Raw genomic sequence first — 21,230 nt, forward strand, 5'->3', positions numbered from 1 at the left:
GTACCAGTGTAACTTAAAGTGCAATATCATCTCCTTCTCTTAATTTCATGTCGATAACACTTTTTAAAATGACATCAATTTGTATTTATAACAAATATTAGGGTCAAATATATTATATTCTATTTATATATCCCTGTATTCATGACAATTAGTCATCTTTCTTTAAGGTATTTGATAAGAATATCAATAAACTAGATCAAATAAAGCTTTACTGTGCAGGGATCTAAAAGGACAAGACAATGGCCGAATATTGGAAGTACATCCCAAATGATGATACAAAAATTACCTTATCTGTAGAACCAATTACTAGTTGAAATGTTTGGACTTCCAACTTAATAAACCAATCAATATTCAATAAAAGACCCCAAAAATGTTAAGCCAGCAAATAAAAAATCATTAGTATAAAACTTTGAGGACTAAACAGATTAATGTCCCCTCCCTCCCTGTCAAATAAAGCTTTACTGTGTTAATTTTCATTAAAGACAATATTTGTGACACTTTGCTACAGCTATGCTTTGTTTATTTAATAAAGCTATAAATGAAACCCAAAAAATGCCAATTTACCTGTAGAAAAATACACTAAATCTAGAGAATATCAAATTTGGTAGCTTTTAAACACATTAAGTTGTGATTTTTCAACTATTTATTTGAATCTGTTTAATATTTGTTATGCTTAACAAATGTCTTTCTGTGTGTAGCAAAAGATCTCGCTAACCTCTGAACCTATCTATGAGTCTTCTATACAGCGAAGTTTCTCATATATACAGGGAAGTTTTATAAATTATTTTTCATCTTTCCAAGAGGAATCGTCTCTACAAAAAAAAAACTTTCCAAACTGAATTTTTCTTTCTTTTTCAAACTAAATTGAAAGTGTCCTTGAAGTAGCCGCTAACTTTCTTTAAAAGCAATTACAATATAACTTTTTCTATATTGTCAAAACGTTTGTTGTTATACCTTGTAAAAATTTATGTCTAATTAAAAATGTGAATAAACATATAGCTTATAGCTAAGAAAACTTGTTTTAATCTAATAATTTTTAATCTTAATATCCGCGGAAAGCTGTTTCTAATACGATGCAATAAATAACTATTCTACAGCTGTATAAAATATTCACTTACATCCAAGTGCCGAGATTTTTAACCGCCAACCCGGTATGAACAAATGCTGCTAAAAGCACGATGCTAGAAATAGCCATTCGCTGTTTTTCTGTCGCCATTTTTTAACACTGTTGGAGAAATGGGCAGTTTTGATTTTGGTCTTTTTTGGACTTGAATCAACAATAAAAAAATAAATTTAGTGATAGTAGTAATGTCAAATTAAAAGAAACTTTATTATAGAAGTAATCAAAAAGCCAAATAAAATATATAAATATAATTTTTTTCTAGTATGGCTTTCGAAACCGATTAATATCCGGTGGATTAGAACCGTTTCTCCGCCACACTGAAAAACTATATATCGTACTGAATTTCAGACAATTTTCTATGCACATTAAAATGAAAAAAAAGATATAAGATTAATACCAGCTTTATTAACCCTCGAGGCTAACAAAACTGGAGTTAGTCTTAAAATTTTCCATTTAATATCCACGGAAAGCTGTCTATACTACGATGTATACTTACTAATATAAAGTTTAAAATTAAACAAAAAGATACCAAATTTTTCAGTTTAAATTCAAATTAAAAAGAGCCAAAATCAAAATTATCCCTTTTAAAGTTTTATAACTGTTTTTTAACACTGGTTTTGATTTTTAATAACTTTTTTTCTTGACTTTTTAAGTTATATATATTGTTTTATATATAACAACACTGGTTTTTTAATCACTTTTTTATGATAAATATTACACTTTTTTGATACTTTTGGTCACTTTAATTCACTTTTTTGGGGATTATTTTTATGTAATTTCAATGAAAATTGGAACAGGAAAAATCTGTTCAAAATTGGTGGAGTTTTTCTCCATAGCCTAACACGGGTGTTATCAGAACTTACTGAGAGCTCTCGGCGCGGCCACTCTGGTATGTTGGCGGCACACCACAGCGCGAAGCACGGCCGAGGGAAATTGTGACGGGGGGACGACTGACGGACGTACGGAAGGGCAGGGTGTGCGTACAAGTTGGCACAAATAAATTTGGGTATTTAAAAAATAGATAGATATATTTATTTCAAAAGAATTGAAGTTTTGACAGCAAAGTTTTTGTGCATGTACGTTATTATGTACATTCATGTGTTTTCAAAAACAATTAGGGAATTCCTAATTTTGCTAAACATCTTGGTTCTCTACATTATTTAAAATAGTTTTTTTTATAACTAATATTTAGTAATAACATAACTATAATTGATTAATAATAATGATAATTAATGTGAATCTGTTGCAAAATTACTTAACTTATTTTGATACATTTTAATATTTGATAAAGAGATGCTTTCCTAATAACAATGGGCCTAATCATCTTGAGAATCAATTCTCCAAAAATTGAGAGAATAGGACATTTATATCACATGGAAATCAATTATAAAGTTATTTTATTATTTAGTGGGTTTGTATATACACCGACGGACACTTGCTATTTCCCCCTACCCCTCTTTCTCCTATGTCTCTATATGATGAAACTATCTATCTATCCTTATCTAACCATTATAAAATCACCCTCCCCCCCCTAACCCTTCCCCATATATACTTGATAGTGAATCCATAGAAACAAAAGGGAATGTGTGTAATAAATTTGAGATAATTTGTCCACACTAGTTTCAGATAGTTGGAAGGGGGGGGGGGGGTATATTTTGTGGGGTTACTACGTATTCTACGAGCCCTAGCGGAGGTAAGGGGGGGGGGGATTTTATTACAGGTAAACCAAGGGGCAAAGGGGGGGGGGAAGTTGTAAGAGAAACCATGAAAGTAATGAAAGGAGATTGGATATAGAATACGTGGATATATTGACAAGGGGAAATTTGTCAAGATAGATTGTTAATATAGACCTCATTTATTAGTCAGTTCGTTCATCCAGAAGAAGAGAAGGGGATTGAGTAAAGGGGTTGGATGGGGAATATTGTTTTTTTTAGTCAGCTGCGAGCATCACTTTATCAGAGCACGTAAAGATATGGGGCAACATCCAAGTAATGATATATCCACTAAAAGGAGAGATAAAAGGGATGGATTGATAAGGGGAATCTTTTTTTGACAAATTTTGACGTAATACGTAAACAGGGTTCCATCGGGATTCCTCCCACACGGGATCCCTCCCACTGAATTCCTCCCACGGGATTCCTCCCAAACGGGATACCTCCCACACGGGATTCCTCCCACACGGGATCCCTCCCACGGAATTCCTCCCACACGGGATCCCTCCCACGGAATTCCTCCCAAACGGGATACCTCCCACGGTATTCCTCCCAAACGGGATCCCTCCCACAGGATTCCTCCCAAACGGGATACCTCCCACGGTATTCCTCCCACACGGGATCCCTCCCACGGGATTCCTCCCACACGGGATCCCTCCCACGGAATTCCTCCCAAACGGGATACCTCCCACGGTATTCCTCCCACACGGGATCCCTCCCACGGGATTCCTCCCACACAGGATCCCTCCCACGGAATTCCTCCCAAACGGGATACCTCCCACGGTATTCCTCCCACACGGGATCCCTCCCACGGGATTCCTCCCAAACGGGATCCCTCCCACGGGATTCCTCCCAAACGGGATATCTCCCACGGTATTCCTCCCACACGGGATCCCTCCCACGGTATTCCTCCCACACGGGATACCTCCCATTGTATTCCTCCCACACGGGAGAACTCCCACGGTATTCCTCCCACACGGGACTCCTCCTAAAAATGTTTCAATTTTTTCCCATTTTCAATTTTTCAGGGTGGGGTGACCTTCCACACCCCTGTAAAAAAAAAATTTTTTATAATTTTTTTTTTTTCATTTTAAAATTTTTTGAGAGGGGGTCACCTTCCACACCCCCCTAAAAAAATTTTTTTTCAAATTTTTTTTTTCTTTTCATTTTCAATTTTGTTGAGAGTGTGGTGACTTCCCACACCCCAAAAAAAATTTTTATTCAAATTTTTTTTTTTTTCATTTAAAAATTTTTGAGGGTGGGGTGACCTTCCACACCCCCCTAAAAATTTTTTTTTCTTTCATTTTCAAATTTTTGGGGTTGGGGTGACCTCCCACACTTCCATAAAAATTTTTTTTCAAATTTTTATTTTTTTCATTTTCGGGGGTGGGATGACCTTCCACACCCCCCTAAAAAAATTTTTTTTCAAATTTTTTTTTCTATTTTCAATTTTGTTGAGGGTGGGGTGACCTCCAACACCCCCAAAAAAAAATTTTTTCAAAATTTTGTTTTCCTTCATTTTCAAATTTTAAACTTTTCAGGGGGATGGAGTAACCTCCCACATTCCCCTGAAAAATTTTTCAAATTTATATTTTTTGCCATTTAAAATTTTTTTATTATTTGAAGAAAAAAAAATTTAGGGGAGTGTTGGAGGTCACCCCAACCCAAAAAATTTAAATCCAGAAAAGAAAAAAAATTTGAAAAAAAAATTTTAGGGAGGTGTGGAAGGTTACCTTACCACCGAAAAATTGAAAATGGAAAAAGAATAAAATTTGAAGAAAAAAAATTTTTAGGGGGGTGTGGAAGGTCATCCCACCCCCGAAAATGAAAAAAAAAAAATTTGAAAAAAAATTTTTATGGAAGTGTTGGAGGTTACCCGAACCCCAAAAATTTGAAAATGAAAGAAAAAAAAATTTTTAGGGGGTTGTGGAAGGTCACCCCACCCCGAAAAATTTTAAAATGAAAAAAAAATTTGAATAAAATTTTTTTTTTCGGGGTGTGGGAGGTCACCCCACCCTCAACAAAATTGAAAATGGAAAAAAAAAAAATTTGAAAAAAATTTTTTTTAGGGGGGTGTGAGAGGTCATCCCACCCCCAAAAATCTTATAATGAAAAAAAAAAAAATTTGAAAAAAATAAATTTTATGGAGGTGTGGGAGGTAACCCCAACCCCAAAAATTTGAAAATGAAAGAAAAAAAATTTTAGGGGGTTGTGGAAGGTCACCCCACCCCAAAAAATTGTAAATGGAAAAAAATTGAAACATTTTTAGGAGGAGTCCCATGTGGGAGGAATACCGTGGGAGGGATCCCGTGTGGGAGGAATACCGTGGGAGGTATCCTGTTTGGGAGGAATCCCGTGGGAGGGATCCCATGTGGGAGGAATCCCGTGGGAGGGATCCCATGTGGGAGGAATACCATGGGAGGTATCCCGTTTGGGAGGAATCCCGTGGGAGGGATCCTGTGTGGGAGGAATACAGTGGGAGGTATCCCGTGTGGGAGGAATTCTGTGGGAGGGATCCCGTGTGGGAGGAATACCGTGGGAGGTATCCCGTTTGGGAGGAATCCCGTGGGAGGGATCCCGTGTGGGAGGAATACCGTGGGAGGTGTCCCATGTGGGAGGAATTCCGTGGGAGGAATACCGTAAGAGGGATCCCGTGTGGGAGGAATACCGTGGGAGGTATCCCGTGTGGGAGGAATACTGTGGGAGGTATCCCGTGTGGGAGGAATACCGTGGGAGGTATCCCGTGTGGGAGGAATTCCGTGGGAGGGATCCCGTGTGGGAGGAATACTGTGGGAGGTATCCCGTTTGGGAGGAATCCCGTGGGAGGGATCCCGTGTGGGAGGAATACCGTGGGAGGTATCCCGTTTGGGAGGAATCCCGTGGGAGGGATCCCGGTTGGGAGGAATACCGTGGGAGGGATCCCGTTGGGAGGAATCCAGTGGGAGGAATTCCGTGGGGAGGAATCCCGTGACTACCCGTAAACAGGGATTGAAATCTAAACTAAAACTAAAATCCCGTGTGGGAGGAATACTGTGGGAGGTATCCCGTGTGGGAGGAATACCGTGGGAGGTATCCCGTGTGGGAGGAATTCCGTGGGAGGGATCCCGTGTGGGAGGAATACTGTGGGAGGTATCCCGTTTGGGAGGAATCCCGTGGGAGGGATCCCGTGTGGGAGGAATACCGTGGGAGGTATCCCGTTTGGGAGGAATACCGTGGGAGGTATCCCGTTTGGGAGGAATCCCGTGGGAGGGATCCCGGTTGGGAGGAATACCGTGGGAGGTATCCCGTGTGGGAGGAATTCCGTGGGAGGGATCCCGTGTGGGAGGAATACTGTGGGAGGTATCCCGTTTGGGAGGAATCCCGTGGGAGGGATCCCGTGTGGGAGGAATACCGTGGGAGGTATCCCGTTTGGGAGGAATCCCGTGGGAGGGATCCCGGTTGGGAGGAATCCCGTGTGGGAGGAGTCCCGTGTGGGAGGAATACCGTGGGAGGGATCCCGTTGGGAGGAATCCAGTGGGAGGAATTCCGTGGGGAGGAATCCCGTGACTACCCGTAAACAGGGATTGAAATCTAAACATAATCAAGGAGTATTATTTACATATGAAGATTGACATTTATTTACATGAAATTCTTATATTTATATTCTAGTAAATTTTTTATCTGTAACTAAATATCTTGGAAATTGATTGTCCGTATAGGTTTAAATAGATTAAGAATATTTTACGGACAAACCTTTTCATAAAGTAATTTATCTTTAGCTTTTGACATTACACAAATTTTGAAATGATTGAGCCTGAAAATGGTAATTCCTATCGGAATTTTGTATTATATTTTGGGTGTTATATTGTTATCAATCTGTTGGTTTGATTTTTTTTACTAGCTAAGATTTTGTGATTTTCATTAAGTTTTTTTTATATTCTCATTTTTCTTTCCTTTGTTATGACAACTGAACACCACCGCTATAACTCACTTTGTCACTTGTCCATTCCATGATTTTTTGTGCTTCGCTACTTATGGATGTTGTCATCCTTGTTTTTTTATATTTTCCTAAATTGAATATAATTAAATATAAGATATCAATTACATTTGTATTTGGTTATATTTAAAAACAAAAATCAATTGTATTATGTATTAATCCAGAATTATCAATATTGAATTCGACATACAAATAGTAAATTTTTGATGTATCATATAATTAGATTTTTCGGTATAACCAAAAAGTCAGTATCTGTCTGTGACTGTCTGTAGCTTAAGATCTCGCGAACTGCTTTAACATCTGAAAAAAAAAAATATGTTCTGTGTGAATTAGTCAAGAGGATCTTCACAAAAAAGCAGTCGGCTAACTATAATTGCAGCTAAATAAATCTTATTTTTCCTACATAAATCAAATAACCATCAAAGACAGACTGATAATGAACCAACAAGATGCACATATGCTGGGTAATATTCACAAAAAATATCTTGAATAGCAACTAAAATAATTACATTTCTCCATAACATTAAGAAGTAAAAGGCTAATAAACAAACGGACAGACATAGCCAATAATAGAGTAGCTTCTCTAATATAGAAATATTAGAGCTAACCCTGACAGACATAGTCATTATAATAAATGTTAACATCTTAAACTCTAAAATTGTTTATTAATGCAAATAATTTCGGATGGTTGAAATAAACTAAGAAAATTCGAAATATTGAAGGCAAAGATTATTTTATAACCCCAACTGTTTAATATTAATTTCATTGGTCCTACTTATATAGTTTTCATATATATTCTAGCGGTTGCACCCCTATTATCTAAGAGCATTGTGTTCGAGGGCGTACTAAGGGGACAGAAAAGTAGCCTAAAACTTTATTCTTACAATAAAATTGCCTAAAATAACAAAGAATATATACCATAGTTTTTACTTTCAAAATAGAAAGAGGATAGATAGCAAGTGTCCTAAATCATACAACTGTCCTAAACTAACTATCTAGATAGATAGTAGGTATAGGTGACACTATCTATAATTTCTATCTTTCAAGATAGCAAGAGGATAGATAACAAGTGTCCTAAATCATACAACTGTCCTAAACTAACTATCCAGATAGATAGTAGGTATAGAGTGGTAGTGATACTCTATATAATTTCTATCTATCAAGATAGCAAGATAATAGATAGATAGTGTCCTAAATTCTATACCTTGTCCTAAACTATCTATCCAGATAGATAGTAGGTATAGAGTGGTAGTGACACTATCTATAATTTCTTTTTTTAAAGAAAGTAAGAGGATAGATAGCAATTATCCTAAAGTATATACCATGTCCTAAACTATATATCCAGATAGGTAGTAGGTATAGAGTGGTAGTGACACTATCTATAATTTCTATCTTTTAAGATAGCAAGAGGATAGATAGCTAGTGTCCTAAATTGTACACCTTTTCCTAAACTATCTATCTAGATAGATAGTAGGTATATAGTGGTAGTGACACTATCTATAATTTCTATCTTTTAAGATATGCTATTAAATTTAGGGAGTGGAAGAAAGGGAAGAGTGGTGATTTATAAAGTAAAATTTTAGAAGTCGCAGAAAAAATATTTTGATATTTACTAGGGAGGATGCTTAGGGGTTATCTCGCCCTTCAAGAAACTAGCTTAAAACCTACATATGATCAATATGAATGTTCCCTGAAGACTAAGGCCTAAGTATCCTCCAGACAGACACACGGACGGACGGACAGACAGACAGACATTTCTGTTTTTATAAAATTTTGTAACACCTACTTTTTAGCATACATCACTTATAACCAGAATTTAAGGATTTGTAAATTAAGAAAAATATAACTATCATTATTTAATTTTCAGGATGTTTTGCTAGAAAATTATATCAGTAACTAATTTAATCATGTTAACATTTCTTGGCCTTAATCTTCGGGTACTCGGGTAAATTATTAATTGGTTGGTTCCAACTAGTAAACTTTTCAACTAATAATTTAATCTACAGTTTATCAGCATTGAGAATGTATATTAATTTGTCTTATCCCTTAAGATCCCCGAATATTTTAAAAATAGATCTTAAGACGATTGTTATATGGCAAGGCATTTCTATAATCCTGTTTAAAAGCCTAGACATTCCCCAGGTACTAATATAAAAGTTCCTTTATTGAAGCATCCTTTAATTCCAACATCTAGTCATGATGACCTAGCTACAAATAAGCTGGTTTTATAGACATATGAAAATCTAAAATTACAAGGAAAATAAATGTAAAATAGCGGGACCAAACAAATCAGACAAAAATTAAACTAATTGTATCCTTATAATAAAGTAACAGGATGTTTGTGTGTTTGCGTGTTTGTGTGTTTGTGTGTTTGTCTGTACCGAAGGATCTCGCTAACCGCTGAACCGATCGGGTTCTCCTTAACAGGGTAGCTTCTCATAGGTCCCGGGAAGGTTTATAACTATTTTCTTGGGGGGTGGGACACCCCCAACCCCCCCAAAAAATGAAAAATCCCCCCCCCCAAAAAAAAAAAATTTAATTTTTTTAACAAAAATGAAAAATGTGGGGGGGCAACCCCCCCCCAAAAAAAAAAAAAAAATTTCGTCCCCCCCCCAAATTTTTTTTTACTTTTTCTTTTAAAATCTAAAATAAGAAATTGAATTATTATATTCGACTCTCTCCTCCTCAAGTGCCCCTAGAGGCCTCTAGGGGCGTAGCCGCTAGTCATGTATAAAGTAGTGCCCATAGTATCTAGGAGCTCTACATTCAAAGAGGGTTAGCCAGATTAAGACTTAAATCTAAAACTAAACTAAATAACCTTAAACTATCTTTGGATCTATGTGACGCTTACCTAATAATGAGAAAGCAACGGAATTAGTGTTTAGTAAGATCACCTTATAGTATATAAAGAGATTCTGCCTAAATATAAGAGGAATCGGCGTAAATAGTCTATGATTTAAAGCCTTTTGCAATAAAGATGTGGCATGCACAGGGTTTTGCCAGGGGGGTGTGAAAATTCATGAGATAGAAAATAGGATAGACAGACATGACACCTCACCAACTTGCTTATCTTATGAACTTATCAGGGATCTAAAGGGAAAAGACAATGGCCGATAAATTGATGCACATTCCCAATGATACATAAGATTAGCTCTTCTGTATATTGCATTTAGTGGTTGAAACGTTTGGACACTCAGCTTATTGAAACCACTAATCAAATTAAATAAAAATCCCCAAAGTTCTTAAGCCAACGCACATAGGGGCAACAAGGGGCAACAATTCACCACCCCCAAATCAAGTTTTAAACATTCTATGAGTATTAGCATACCCAATGTACATCAGATTTCAAAGGAATCGTAAAAATACGCTTTTTAAGTAAGCATTCTAATGCATGGAAGTCAAGAAATGCAAAAATTTTCTTACAGAAAAAGGCATACTTTTTGTGTTTCACCAACAATTTTAAAAGTATTATAAAATCTCTTAGAATTAACGTAATTAGACAAAATAACTTCTGATGAGTCATGCATTACATATATTTTGACAGTATAAAAGAAAAAAACACAAATTGAAGAAATTAGTCCTAAATAATTATAGTTGAAGTCAAGATTTTAGTTTATTTTTGTTTGTTTTTTAATCAACATTTTAGAAGACAGTAAGAGAAAACATGTTTTCGCCGGGTGTCGCCGGCTAAAAAAACGATATTTGATTACCCAAAGACATATTTTAATCGCCAGTACTGGTTTCTTTTACCCCCCCGCGCCCCCGTAGAGGTTTTTAGCGCGTTTTCTGAGGCTGGGTGCACGAAAACTTTGTTAGGAAAATATTTTAAATGCGCTTTTAAAGTCAAAATGAAAGATGTAATACATATAGATAAAAGACGCAAAAACATAGTTATAAGAAATATTTATTTAGACTTTGAATTAAAGTTGATAATGAATATTTTCAAGTTCTATTGCACTAAATGATGGAGACGGGAGGAAGGGGGGGAAGGCTAAACCTAAATCTAAACCTTTTTATGTTTGATGTTTTAATGTAACTGAATAATCGTTTCTATAGATTATTACAAATATCAGGGATCTAAAGGGATAAGACAAGGCCAATAAATTGTTGTACATCCCCAATGATAATACACAAAATTACCCCTTGTGTAGATTAAAGTTAGTAGTTAAAACGTTTGAACACACAACTGTAAAACTTTGGGGACTAGTGTTATAAACAGCCCAATGTCCCCTACCTCACTGCGGAAATGTAAAGTTAATATGCAAATAACGTGAGGTTCTTATAATCATTCTAAATTGGAATTAGCAAGTAGTCTATCTGTCTGTCTATTGGCAATGCTTTGATTTTAAATTATGTAGTTACATGGTATTCATGTTTAACATCAGCAGTTTTATTTAGAAAGGGAGGGGACTGTTAATTACACTAGTCCCCAAACTTCAAAGTTTTATAATAACGTTTTTATATTCGTTAGCATAAGAACTTCAGGAAATTTAATTGATTTTTTATTGGTTAGTTCATTAAGATGAGTGTCAAAACTTTTCAACCACTAATTCTCATCTACAGACAAATAATTTTGTAATATAATTAATTAAATATGTATTTATTAAATATGTATCAATATTGGGGATGTACATATTAATCGGTTATTGTTTTGTTCCTTAGATCCCTAGGTGTTAATATATGTCCCTGGTAAATATATAATACAAAGTAGCTTGATGTCTGTTTGTCTGTCCGCCCATCCCTTAAGATCTCGCTAACCACTAAATCGATTGAATTCTACTCTTCAGGGAATATATCTACTGGTCCTGTGGTTGTTTAAAGCTCTTTTTCAAAAATAAAAAACCCCAAATTTTTTTTTTATATTTCTATAATTAGGGTCGGTCCGTCCGTACGTCTGTTACAGTTAGATCTTTTACTTAACTTAAACAGGCTAGAATTGTCCTATTGATCTCAAACTTTTCATGCTGATTTCTACAACAGTTAGGTACGACTTAGAAAGCACAGCAACTCTATAATCGTTACCAGAAAGTCCGTACATCCATTTATAACAAGCTGATTTTTACTTTTTTGACAACAAATAATGGTTTTGAATGTTAAAAATATCCTATTCATCTGATTTTTTGAATACTGATTCCTTTTTCAATAAGGTGTAATGTTATAAGCGAAGCATCTCTATAATTTAGTCCTAAAAACGTCAGTATGTCCTCAAACAGTAACATGTATTTAATCAGTTTTAATTACAATTTTGTATAGACATGCATTAATATTCAGTTCTGACACTTCACAAGTGTTAATGTTCGTTTGTCCTTCCATTTCAGAGCTTCGCTTCTTTCATGGATGTTGTCATCCTTGTTTAATTACCTCTTGGGGCAAATCCCCTAGAGGCTAGGGGCGAAGCCGCTAGTATACATATAAACAGTAAACAAGAATCATAATATCATTATAAATATAGATATTAGTTAATAAATATTTATGTTAATCATGCCCACATTTATAATGGATTTATTAAACATAAAAATAAAGTGAAACTTGTAGCTTGCTAAAATAAGGATCCCCATCCACCCCCATTTACACCATCCCCTCCCCTCCTACTGAAATGAATTCCATGACCCCAAATTTGACACTTTAAACACTAAAATCGGACTACAATTGACATAGTTACACTTTAAAGGGCCTAAAAAGCTAGTGATAGGGTAGCTGCGCTACTAAAAAATTCTCATATTGCTCTGATAACCAAAACCTCTAATTAGACATTTTTAACACGAAATTCAAGATAGTTGATGGATAGATAGATGGATAGATATTTAGATATATGGATAGATAGATGGATAAGTAAATGGATGATCAGATGGATAGATGGATGGATAGATAGAGGGATAGATTGATGGATGGATAAATTGATAGTTAATGGATAAAGAGATGAATAGTTGATGAATAGATAGATGGATCGATATATAGATGGATAGACAGATGGATAGATAGATGGATAGATAGATGGATAGATAGATGGATAGATAGATAGATAGATAGATGGATAGATAGATGGATAGATATATGGATAGATAGATGTATAGATTGATGGATAGATAGAAAGGGTAAGGGGGGGCTATTTTTGGGAGGGGATAATCTGGTAATTTTCTAGCTACCTTCATAAAATGACCTTTATCTCCATGTTCCTTTCAAATGACAGAAAAAAACATAAAAACAAATTTGTTTGTTGTTAAATTACCTACAAAAAAGTATAAAATGAAATTTTTGTGAGATGAATTTTAAGGGTACTAAATAATTAAATCCCCTTTTTGGTTGATTTGCCCCAATGTGCAACGTATAAGAAAAAAGTTATTATAAAACTTTGGGGACTAGTGAAATAAACACCTCTCGCCCTGGGTCTTACCAAGTCTAGAATTTTTAAGCATAATGTGATACTACTATAAAAGAATTTCTTTAGAACTTTCTAAATATTTCTTTATAAATTGCCGACTCCTTTCATAAGTTTACAAGTATAAGTAGTGTTTCTACAATAACTAAATTTATCCATAACAGCCATTTGATTACTAGCAATCTACTTCTGAAACAATACATGCAGGAAACAATTTCAAAATTTGTATTTACTATCCGCGGAAGGCTGTCTATAATACAATGCGATAAGTAACCATTATTCGCCAACAATGTTCCTGTATGAGATAGACTTCATCTGATTCTACTGCTCTATTAATCCATTGGTATGTCTGTTGAAAATTAAATTATCTCGGATGATATATGACATAAGCTCCTTCAATTACCTATGTATCTTTATTTTCACGACTGCTATAAGAGGTAGACGCCTAAACTTTCTTGTGAATATATCCCAAAAATAAACCATATTTATTATTTAACTCACTTAGTCCACCTGTCTGTTATATAGTCCTTGGTATTTCATTTATTATAGTTATAAGGACGTTAGTTTTTGAAGTATTGCTTAGATTTTAACTAAGCAATATAATTTGCTATAGTAATAGGATTTACTTAATTGTATGATAATTTGAATATAAAGCATGTCTAATATGTTTTAATAGAAACATTCCATATAATACACCTATAATATGTATTGGGGATCTTAAGGGATAAGACAATGGATGATATATTAATGTATACCTCCATTAATGTTAAAAATTACCCCTACTTTAGATAATTGGTGGAAAAGTTTAGAAACTGCTTGTTTGTACCACACAATCAATGAATATGGATACTTTGATTTATATCAATTTACCTATGAAACAATGTCTGTTAAATTCAATCTACAGCCTTAACTTTACTCAAATAAGCAGTATTTACCACAGGAAGAATAAATACCAAACTTTTCTCCTCTATTGTCTTTGCATTGTATTACCCAAGTAGGGAGGGGACAGTTGACGGTAAATTACACTGGTGCTCAAAAGTTTTAAAACCATGTATTTCTTAGTTGACTCGAAAAAAATTGGACACTTTTGTTGTATTCTGATTTGTTGGTTCATAATCAGCAGTGTCCAAACTACTCAGCCAATTATTTTATCTACATAGAGGGGTAACTTTATTTTCATAATGAGATATATATATCACTTCATCGTAGATTGTCTTATCACTAAAGATCCCTAATTATTCCTTGGTTTTAATTAAATAAAATGGCTGACGATCATTGTCTTGATATTTAATGTTCCTGACTTATCAACCGAATATACAAACAACTGAATATTAAAGTATACTAAAATTAATTTAATAAAAATATCTTAAATTAACCGTGTTACTATCGATACTTTATATAACGGACGGTCTTGCATATGGACAATCAAACCACAATATATAAAAAGCTTTGCTCTTAATAATTAATCTAAGTTAAAGCAATGTGACTATAAACTTTATAGCTTCAAAACAAACATAAACAGGCACACATATTCTGAAGAAAAAAACAAATAGAATAGTTATTTATCACATCATATTTTAAACAGCTTTCCGCGGATAATGAAATGAAAAATGACAAACTGACTAACAAAATGGTCATAATTTTAGGATTTTTATTTTACTATTTGTAGAAAATTGCAAGTGAAGCAAGCCAGAGATTCCCCTTTGATGATACACAAACTGGCCCTTCTTAAAATTGCAATTAGTGGTTGAAACGTTTGAACTTAACGAACTTACTAATCTCTTCAATGTATTCTCTCCCTGAAAGCAAGCTTTTTCAAAAATCTATTTTGTTTTTCAGAACATTAAAGGATTTCCCTGTACCAATTAAAAATTGCCTTAAAAGTACCATAATATACCTTCCCCTTTTTCATTCTTTCTTTCTCTTTATTTTGCTGTTTTCTATATCTCTCCCAAGCCTCCTGCACATAACTAGAGGGCAAATTTTAAAATTACTAGAATACAATTTATACCTTATAGTGAAAGAAAAGAAAGGAGAGAGAAAGAGAAAGAAAAAGAAAAAAAAGAAAGAGAGAGGGAGAGAGAGGGAGAGAGAGAGAGAGAGAGAGAAAGAGAAAGAGAGAGAGAGAGAGAGAGAGAGAGAGAGAGAGAGAGAGAGAGAGAGAAAGAAAGAGAAAGAGAGAGGAGAATAAAGTGTTAGTTTGAAAATTAGTTTAAAAATTTTTCTGACATAAAAACCAAGACAAACCAAATGTAGCTCATAACCGGCTTTTCCGCTGAGCAGCTACTTTACAACCCACTATATCTGTCAATATGACTCTTTATAATAAATTTAAAATGTTATTAAAGCTAACATCAACAAACCTTCGTTTAGCATTCCCTATATTAAAACCACCTCAGCCACCCTCTCAAGAAAACAGACCCTGAAAACCTAACATTCAAGAACGTTTTCTTTTTAAAAATGAATTAAAATTTTTACCCACTTCCCTCAAGTGCTCCTAGAGACCTCTAAATATTCTCAGATGCAGATGTACAGTAGCATTAATTGGTTTGCTTGAATCAACATTTTAATTTGTTTTTATCTTTATTATGTTTTATACTCATTCTTGTTGTTGTAAAATTTTAATTTACCGCTCTTAATAAAAAGAATTTGTAATTTTGGGGTTAAATTAATCAAAAACATTTTAGTACTCCGAAAAGGGAAAATAATATTAGTGTGAAAGGGAGGGGGAGGGGGGGGGGTATTCCTTGCGAGTCTTACTAGACTAAGGATGAATCTATAAGTTTTTTTTTATAAAGATTGATTTATTTTTTTTTCAGGAAAATTATCCCTTCCCACATTTTTTTCTGAAATAGATTTGTGTTGACGTAATGTTCTCAAAACTCCATTTAAGAAATTTTTTTTTATTTTAGGGTGATTTTCTATCAATATTAAAAAGACCCCTTTTATTAGTATTTAATATTTGCAAAAAGGGTCAAAAAGATTTTTAGTTGCAAAAATATGTACATGTATCTGCTATTACACTAACAGATAATATACATTTGCTAGACTGCTAGCTATTACAGACAGATACATAGAAACTCTTGAGAATTACTGCCATATATGTAGCACAGAAAGGACAAAATAAGTATCTTGGTCAATAAGTGAAATAGATCGCTCAATAACGCCAAAAATGCAAAATAATAGTAAAAATTATCAAATCTATAAAAGCTTTACTTTACATAAAATGGCGATAAGTCATACAAATGCTAGCGGGGATGCTTCTTAGACAACCTAATTGAACTAAATGTGATTGTGAAGCCTAAAATTCCATATTATCTATCTACTTTTTGCAGTATATCCAAAATCATAAATTTTAATGTACAGAAAAATTATGACCATTAAACAAAACAAAAAAAATTTAAGCAATGTCTGTAATTTAATAATAAAGAACAGTTCTTATTATGAAATATGTGTATTACAAAGAACATAAACCAGTGATTTAATTTCTTTACAACCACTGTTCTAGGTTCTTTGTAATTAATAATGCATTATTTAGTTATAACTTACACACTGAATAAAGCTATAATTCAGTAATTGAAGAAATGTTTTTATTACAAAGAACATAAACAAGTGATTTGATTACAAAACAACCACTGTTCTAGGCTCTTTGTAACTATAATATCATTAAACTTAAAATCTTTATCCAAATAAACACTAAAATTCATTGACAGTACTAAGATTGATAAATATTAACAAAGAACATAAACCAGTGATCTCATTACCGTACAACTACTCTTCTAGGTTCTTTGTAACTATAGAGTTAATATACTTAGTGGTTTATTAGTATCAGGAAACTTAAATAAAAAATATTAAATCAAAAAACCAAGAAAATAAGCCTGTAAGTGTAGTAATTGAAGAAATGTTGACATTACAAAGAACATAAACCAGTGATTTAATTACAATACAACCACTGTTCTAGGTTCTTTGTAACAAATGTTAATGATAAGCATTAAGAAACATCCATTTAAAACATAAACTTCTTTAAGGCCAGTATTTGAAGAAACATGTGCATTACAAAGAACATAAACCAGTGATTTAATTACAATACAACCACTGTTCAAGGTTCTTTGCAACTTTGTTAACTTCGCCGTCTGAACAAACTTTTTCTGATGATAACTTTATATAAATAAATAAGTGTCTGCTTTAATCAAGATTTTATATATTTTTTTCGTTTAATGTATGTTACTTGATATTTATACCAGTGATTAAAAGTTAATTTGCTGTAAAGGTAAACCAACTGTGATGTAGTTGATATAATACTTTATATAACACAGCTATTTTACCCTTACAGATTTTAAAAAGATGATACATCGATGATACTTTGATACTGGTAAGTAAATTAAGTTTCTTGACTTTATGTACTCTAGGCTTGTGAAATGTAATAAGAAAACGCGCGAATTGGCTGGCGGTCAGAGTGGTCTTACTTTTTGGAGTTACGTGCAAGAGCAGTGGAAAGAAGGAGAATTTTTAGATGGGTGTTATAATCTTTTCCGTAAGTAGTACGATATTATTATGTAAAGGGGGGTGGGGGCGATGGATGGGTTCACGGAAAGTAAATGATATGGATTTTCCTATTCAAGAAGAAAAACCACACATTAAGTCAATCGTAAACAAATATTTTCCATATATATATATGTATGTATATAGATTAAACATTTATACTAGGCTGCGTATAGTACTTAAATATCCACAAATTTTCCCAATGCTAGTTGAATATCCAAAAATTACCCCTAATTCAGCAATCCCGCTTCGTTTTTTATAAAACATGAAAGATAGACCTATAAAGGTTACATAAAAGAAAGAGGAATGGAGATAGAAAGATAGTTTTTATTAACTTTTTATTCACTGCAATTTACAAGCAAACTTGAATATGATGCCTCCAAATAAAAATGTGAATATATTTCTATAAAAAAGCTAGGAAAAAGTGTCATGTGTAATTTTGAAAGGGAATGTTGCTTCTTCATTCAAATAGCCTAAAACTAGACTTAACATCCCTTAAAAATTGTGGACGTTAATTAAAAAGATCATCTTAGCGGACAAACATACAGACATAAAGGCCTCCTGTTCCTTTGGTAAAAAGAATATTATACAGTAAATAAAACAAAAAAAATACTTTGAATCTCTAAACAAAAATTTCTGCCCCTAGAAATTAGTCTCGTCACATCACACTCCGTCATTAAAAAAGTATCAACTTCCCCGAAAAGAAGAACAAAATCGGTTCAATTGTCAGTGAGATTTTAATTAAGCTTTTAATTTTTGTAATAAATTCTTCTCTCCTATAATGTGAAGTATATGACAAAACATAATAAGTTAGTTATACAATTCTTTAAATAAATTTAGCTTTCTGAACTTATAACAAAATGTAAACATTAGCTTTTGTCTGCAAAAAATCCCTTTTTCAGTTTGACGAAAAATGGGACCAGATGGATTATATAGATATGGTTCTTTTTTTCAACTAAAGCATAGACTAACTTGATGTTGTTTGTTCTAAAGGATAATAAAAGAAAACAGACAGACGTGCTACTTTTATATGCATTATTACAGCTCAAACCAACAATGAAATTAATTCGGAAAAAATCACGAAACCTATACGTGTTTTTCAGCTATCGTTGGGGGGCAACACATCGTAAAATTGACGACCTTTCCATTTACTTTAGATTTTTTTCGCTTGTTGGTTATACCTGTTCCTGGCAAATTTCGTATATTTCGCCAGAAACTATGGCTTCAGTGTGATTGAGATTTCTGAAGAAATAATTAACTTTAACAAGAAATGTTCAAAAGTTTTGGAAGAGAGACCTTTATCAGAATTTATGATTGTGATTGCTGCTGAGGATGTCAAATTCTCCTTGATGATTCTAGAAAAACAATCAACACAATTGGCAAGAGAGGATCTAATGCTGTTTCAAAAAGCATGCCAATGGGAGATCCAGTTTTTAATCAGAAAACAATTTGACAACATGAGGAACAAACTTCTCAAACTGCCTGAAATTATTGAAATTCAAAGAAATCGGGCAACAGCACTAAGTTATAACAAAAGAATTCTAAGAGAAAGAGAATCTACACTGAAAGCATTGCCAGGTAAATTGCCAATGAAGGAGCAAACTAAGATCAAACAAATCTTGAATAAGAGGCCTGAATGGAAAACAAACTGGAAAGCAAAAATTAATAGAATGAAAAAAAACATGGAGTTACAGGAAAGTACAGATTTTAGTAATTATGGAGAAATAGACGGGATCACACCAATTAATATCAAGATGTTCAAGATAGAATTGACGGAACAGCAAGATTTCAATGCAATGGAAGTTAATTATGCTATTCAAATCACAACTAAACAAATAAAACAACTAGCACATCTAGATGTGCTTACTGAATTAGAAATCAGATTAGATCAAGCCTGTGCTGAGTACGATTCGGATTACTAATACCTTGCACTTTTTGAATTTACCCATTGTCAATATAAAATAATTGATTGTATCAAACTTGAATTTTATTCTATGTTAAATTGTTCACAAGTGCAGAATTATTGATATTCTAGATATTAACTCGATTTTTTTCTATTTGAAATATAAACAACATCTGAATTTTAAAATAATTTTTCTGACATAATTTTTGATAATAATACTTCTTTTAGTGTTTTATATGTAAAATATGTTTATTTCTAAAATATTTAATCATTTTGTAACTAAAAGGATTAGATATATAAATTGCTCATTGTTATTTGTCCTCTACTAACTTTTTTTCCCTAAGGTTAGCATCAAATACAAGTACAACTGAATTTATTATTTTTCTTTTCTCTGTATTTTTAAAAGTATGAACAAGATTGTGAAATTTAATTCTTTGAACAATTAAACAACCGGGGTATTAGGTTATGTAACAACTACCAGACAACCAAGTCTTTGAATGTCATGGTAATGAGTTGCGCCTGTTTATGGGACAAGGCATAATGTTATTCTTTTTTCTTTGCTGAAAAGTATGGACCCCAATAAAAGTTTTGGAATAAACTCCAAGGTTAAAATATTTTACATACAAATTTTAAAAATATGGTGTTCTCAATATAAAGCTAGAATTTAGCAAGAAATTAAAATGGGTTCAAGGCGAAGTTTACAATTTAAGAAAACCTAAGTACAAAAATCGCATATTTAATGTGCATATTTAAAGTAGCGTTACTGAAAATCGGACGGACAAGAATATAGCAATAATGTATATTTTACTCAAGAATCTAAAGGGATAAGACAATTGCCGATAAACTGATGTACATTCCCAATAGGTATACACTAAATTAACACTTCTATAGATTATAATTAATGTTTAAAACATTTGGACACTCAACTTAATGAACCAACCAATCAAAATTCATGAAAAGACCCCAAAGTTGTTTACTTACGAAAAATAAAACATAATTTAAAAACTGTGGGTACTAGTGTAATAAACAGCCGAAAGTCCCCCTCCTTCCTGATTTTACTTCTATCTTATTTTTGTTTTGTGTTAAATCAAACACTTTGCAGAGGTCAAACTGCATCTTATATATTGAATTATTCCAGCTTTTTCAAAACACACAAACGAGGATAGATAGATAGACAATAGACATATAGACACATCTATATATACATATAGTTAGACAGATAGATACCTGGAAAATACCTCTTGGGGGCGAGGTGCTGCCTTAGGCTAGTCTCCTTCAGCAGCAACCTTGATCCGTTCCTCGCTTGTGAATGACTGTGGGGAAATCCGTTCATGCGCCCAATGAAATATCCTAAATATTCATGTTATAATGGCAGTATTTAAATCATTACATTTATATTTTATTAGATTGTTAAGATATTATATCTTCATCTCCAGCTGTTGTCACTGCTCAGATTATTTATTTGTCCTTTTTTCTCTGTAACTGAAAGTGGTTTTTAAAAGATTAATTATATGGTTGGTTGGTTACGCTGTGTTTGCCCGTGGTGGTTGACTGTTTGTTTGCCACACCTTGTTGTGGGGAACTGGTTTCAGTTG

The 21,230-nt window shown here is 33.5% G+C and overlaps 1 protein-coding gene and 1 long non-coding RNA gene across 3 annotated transcripts in view; one reads left to right on the plus strand and one right to left on the minus strand.

The window, feature by feature from the left end:
• Positions 1-1,832, minus strand: part of LOC145306511 (protein Wnt-5b-like) — a 109,595-nt gene extending 107,763 nt beyond the window's left edge. The window contains exons 1-2 of one of the 2 annotated variants that reach the window (XM_080148653.1): positions 1,705-1,832; positions 1,119-1,225 (exon numbers count right to left, since the gene is read on the minus strand). In XM_080148653.1, coding sequence (XP_080004779.1) covers positions 1,119-1,216 — 98 coding nt within the window. In that variant the 5' untranslated portion in view covers positions 1,217-1,225; positions 1,705-1,832. Of the gene's footprint in view, positions 1-1,118; positions 1,257-1,704 lie in introns of those variants that run through there. The other variant, XM_080148652.1, reaches the window with a different exon arrangement.
• On the plus strand, positions 1,117-2,029 carry LOC145306513 (uncharacterized). Its single transcript, XR_013875048.1, has 2 exons — positions 1,117-1,227; positions 1,714-2,029. It is a non-coding gene; the product is annotated as an uncharacterized LOC145306513 (long non-coding RNA).
• Positions 2,030-21,230: the final 19,201 nt, after the last annotated feature.

The sequence above is a fragment of the Acartia tonsa genome, chromosome 14 (assembly GCF_053477335.1).
Source record: "Acartia tonsa isolate MP-2025a chromosome 14, ASM5347733v1, whole genome shotgun sequence".
NCBI lineage: Eukaryota > Metazoa > Arthropoda > Copepoda > Calanoida > Acartiidae > Acartia > Acartia tonsa.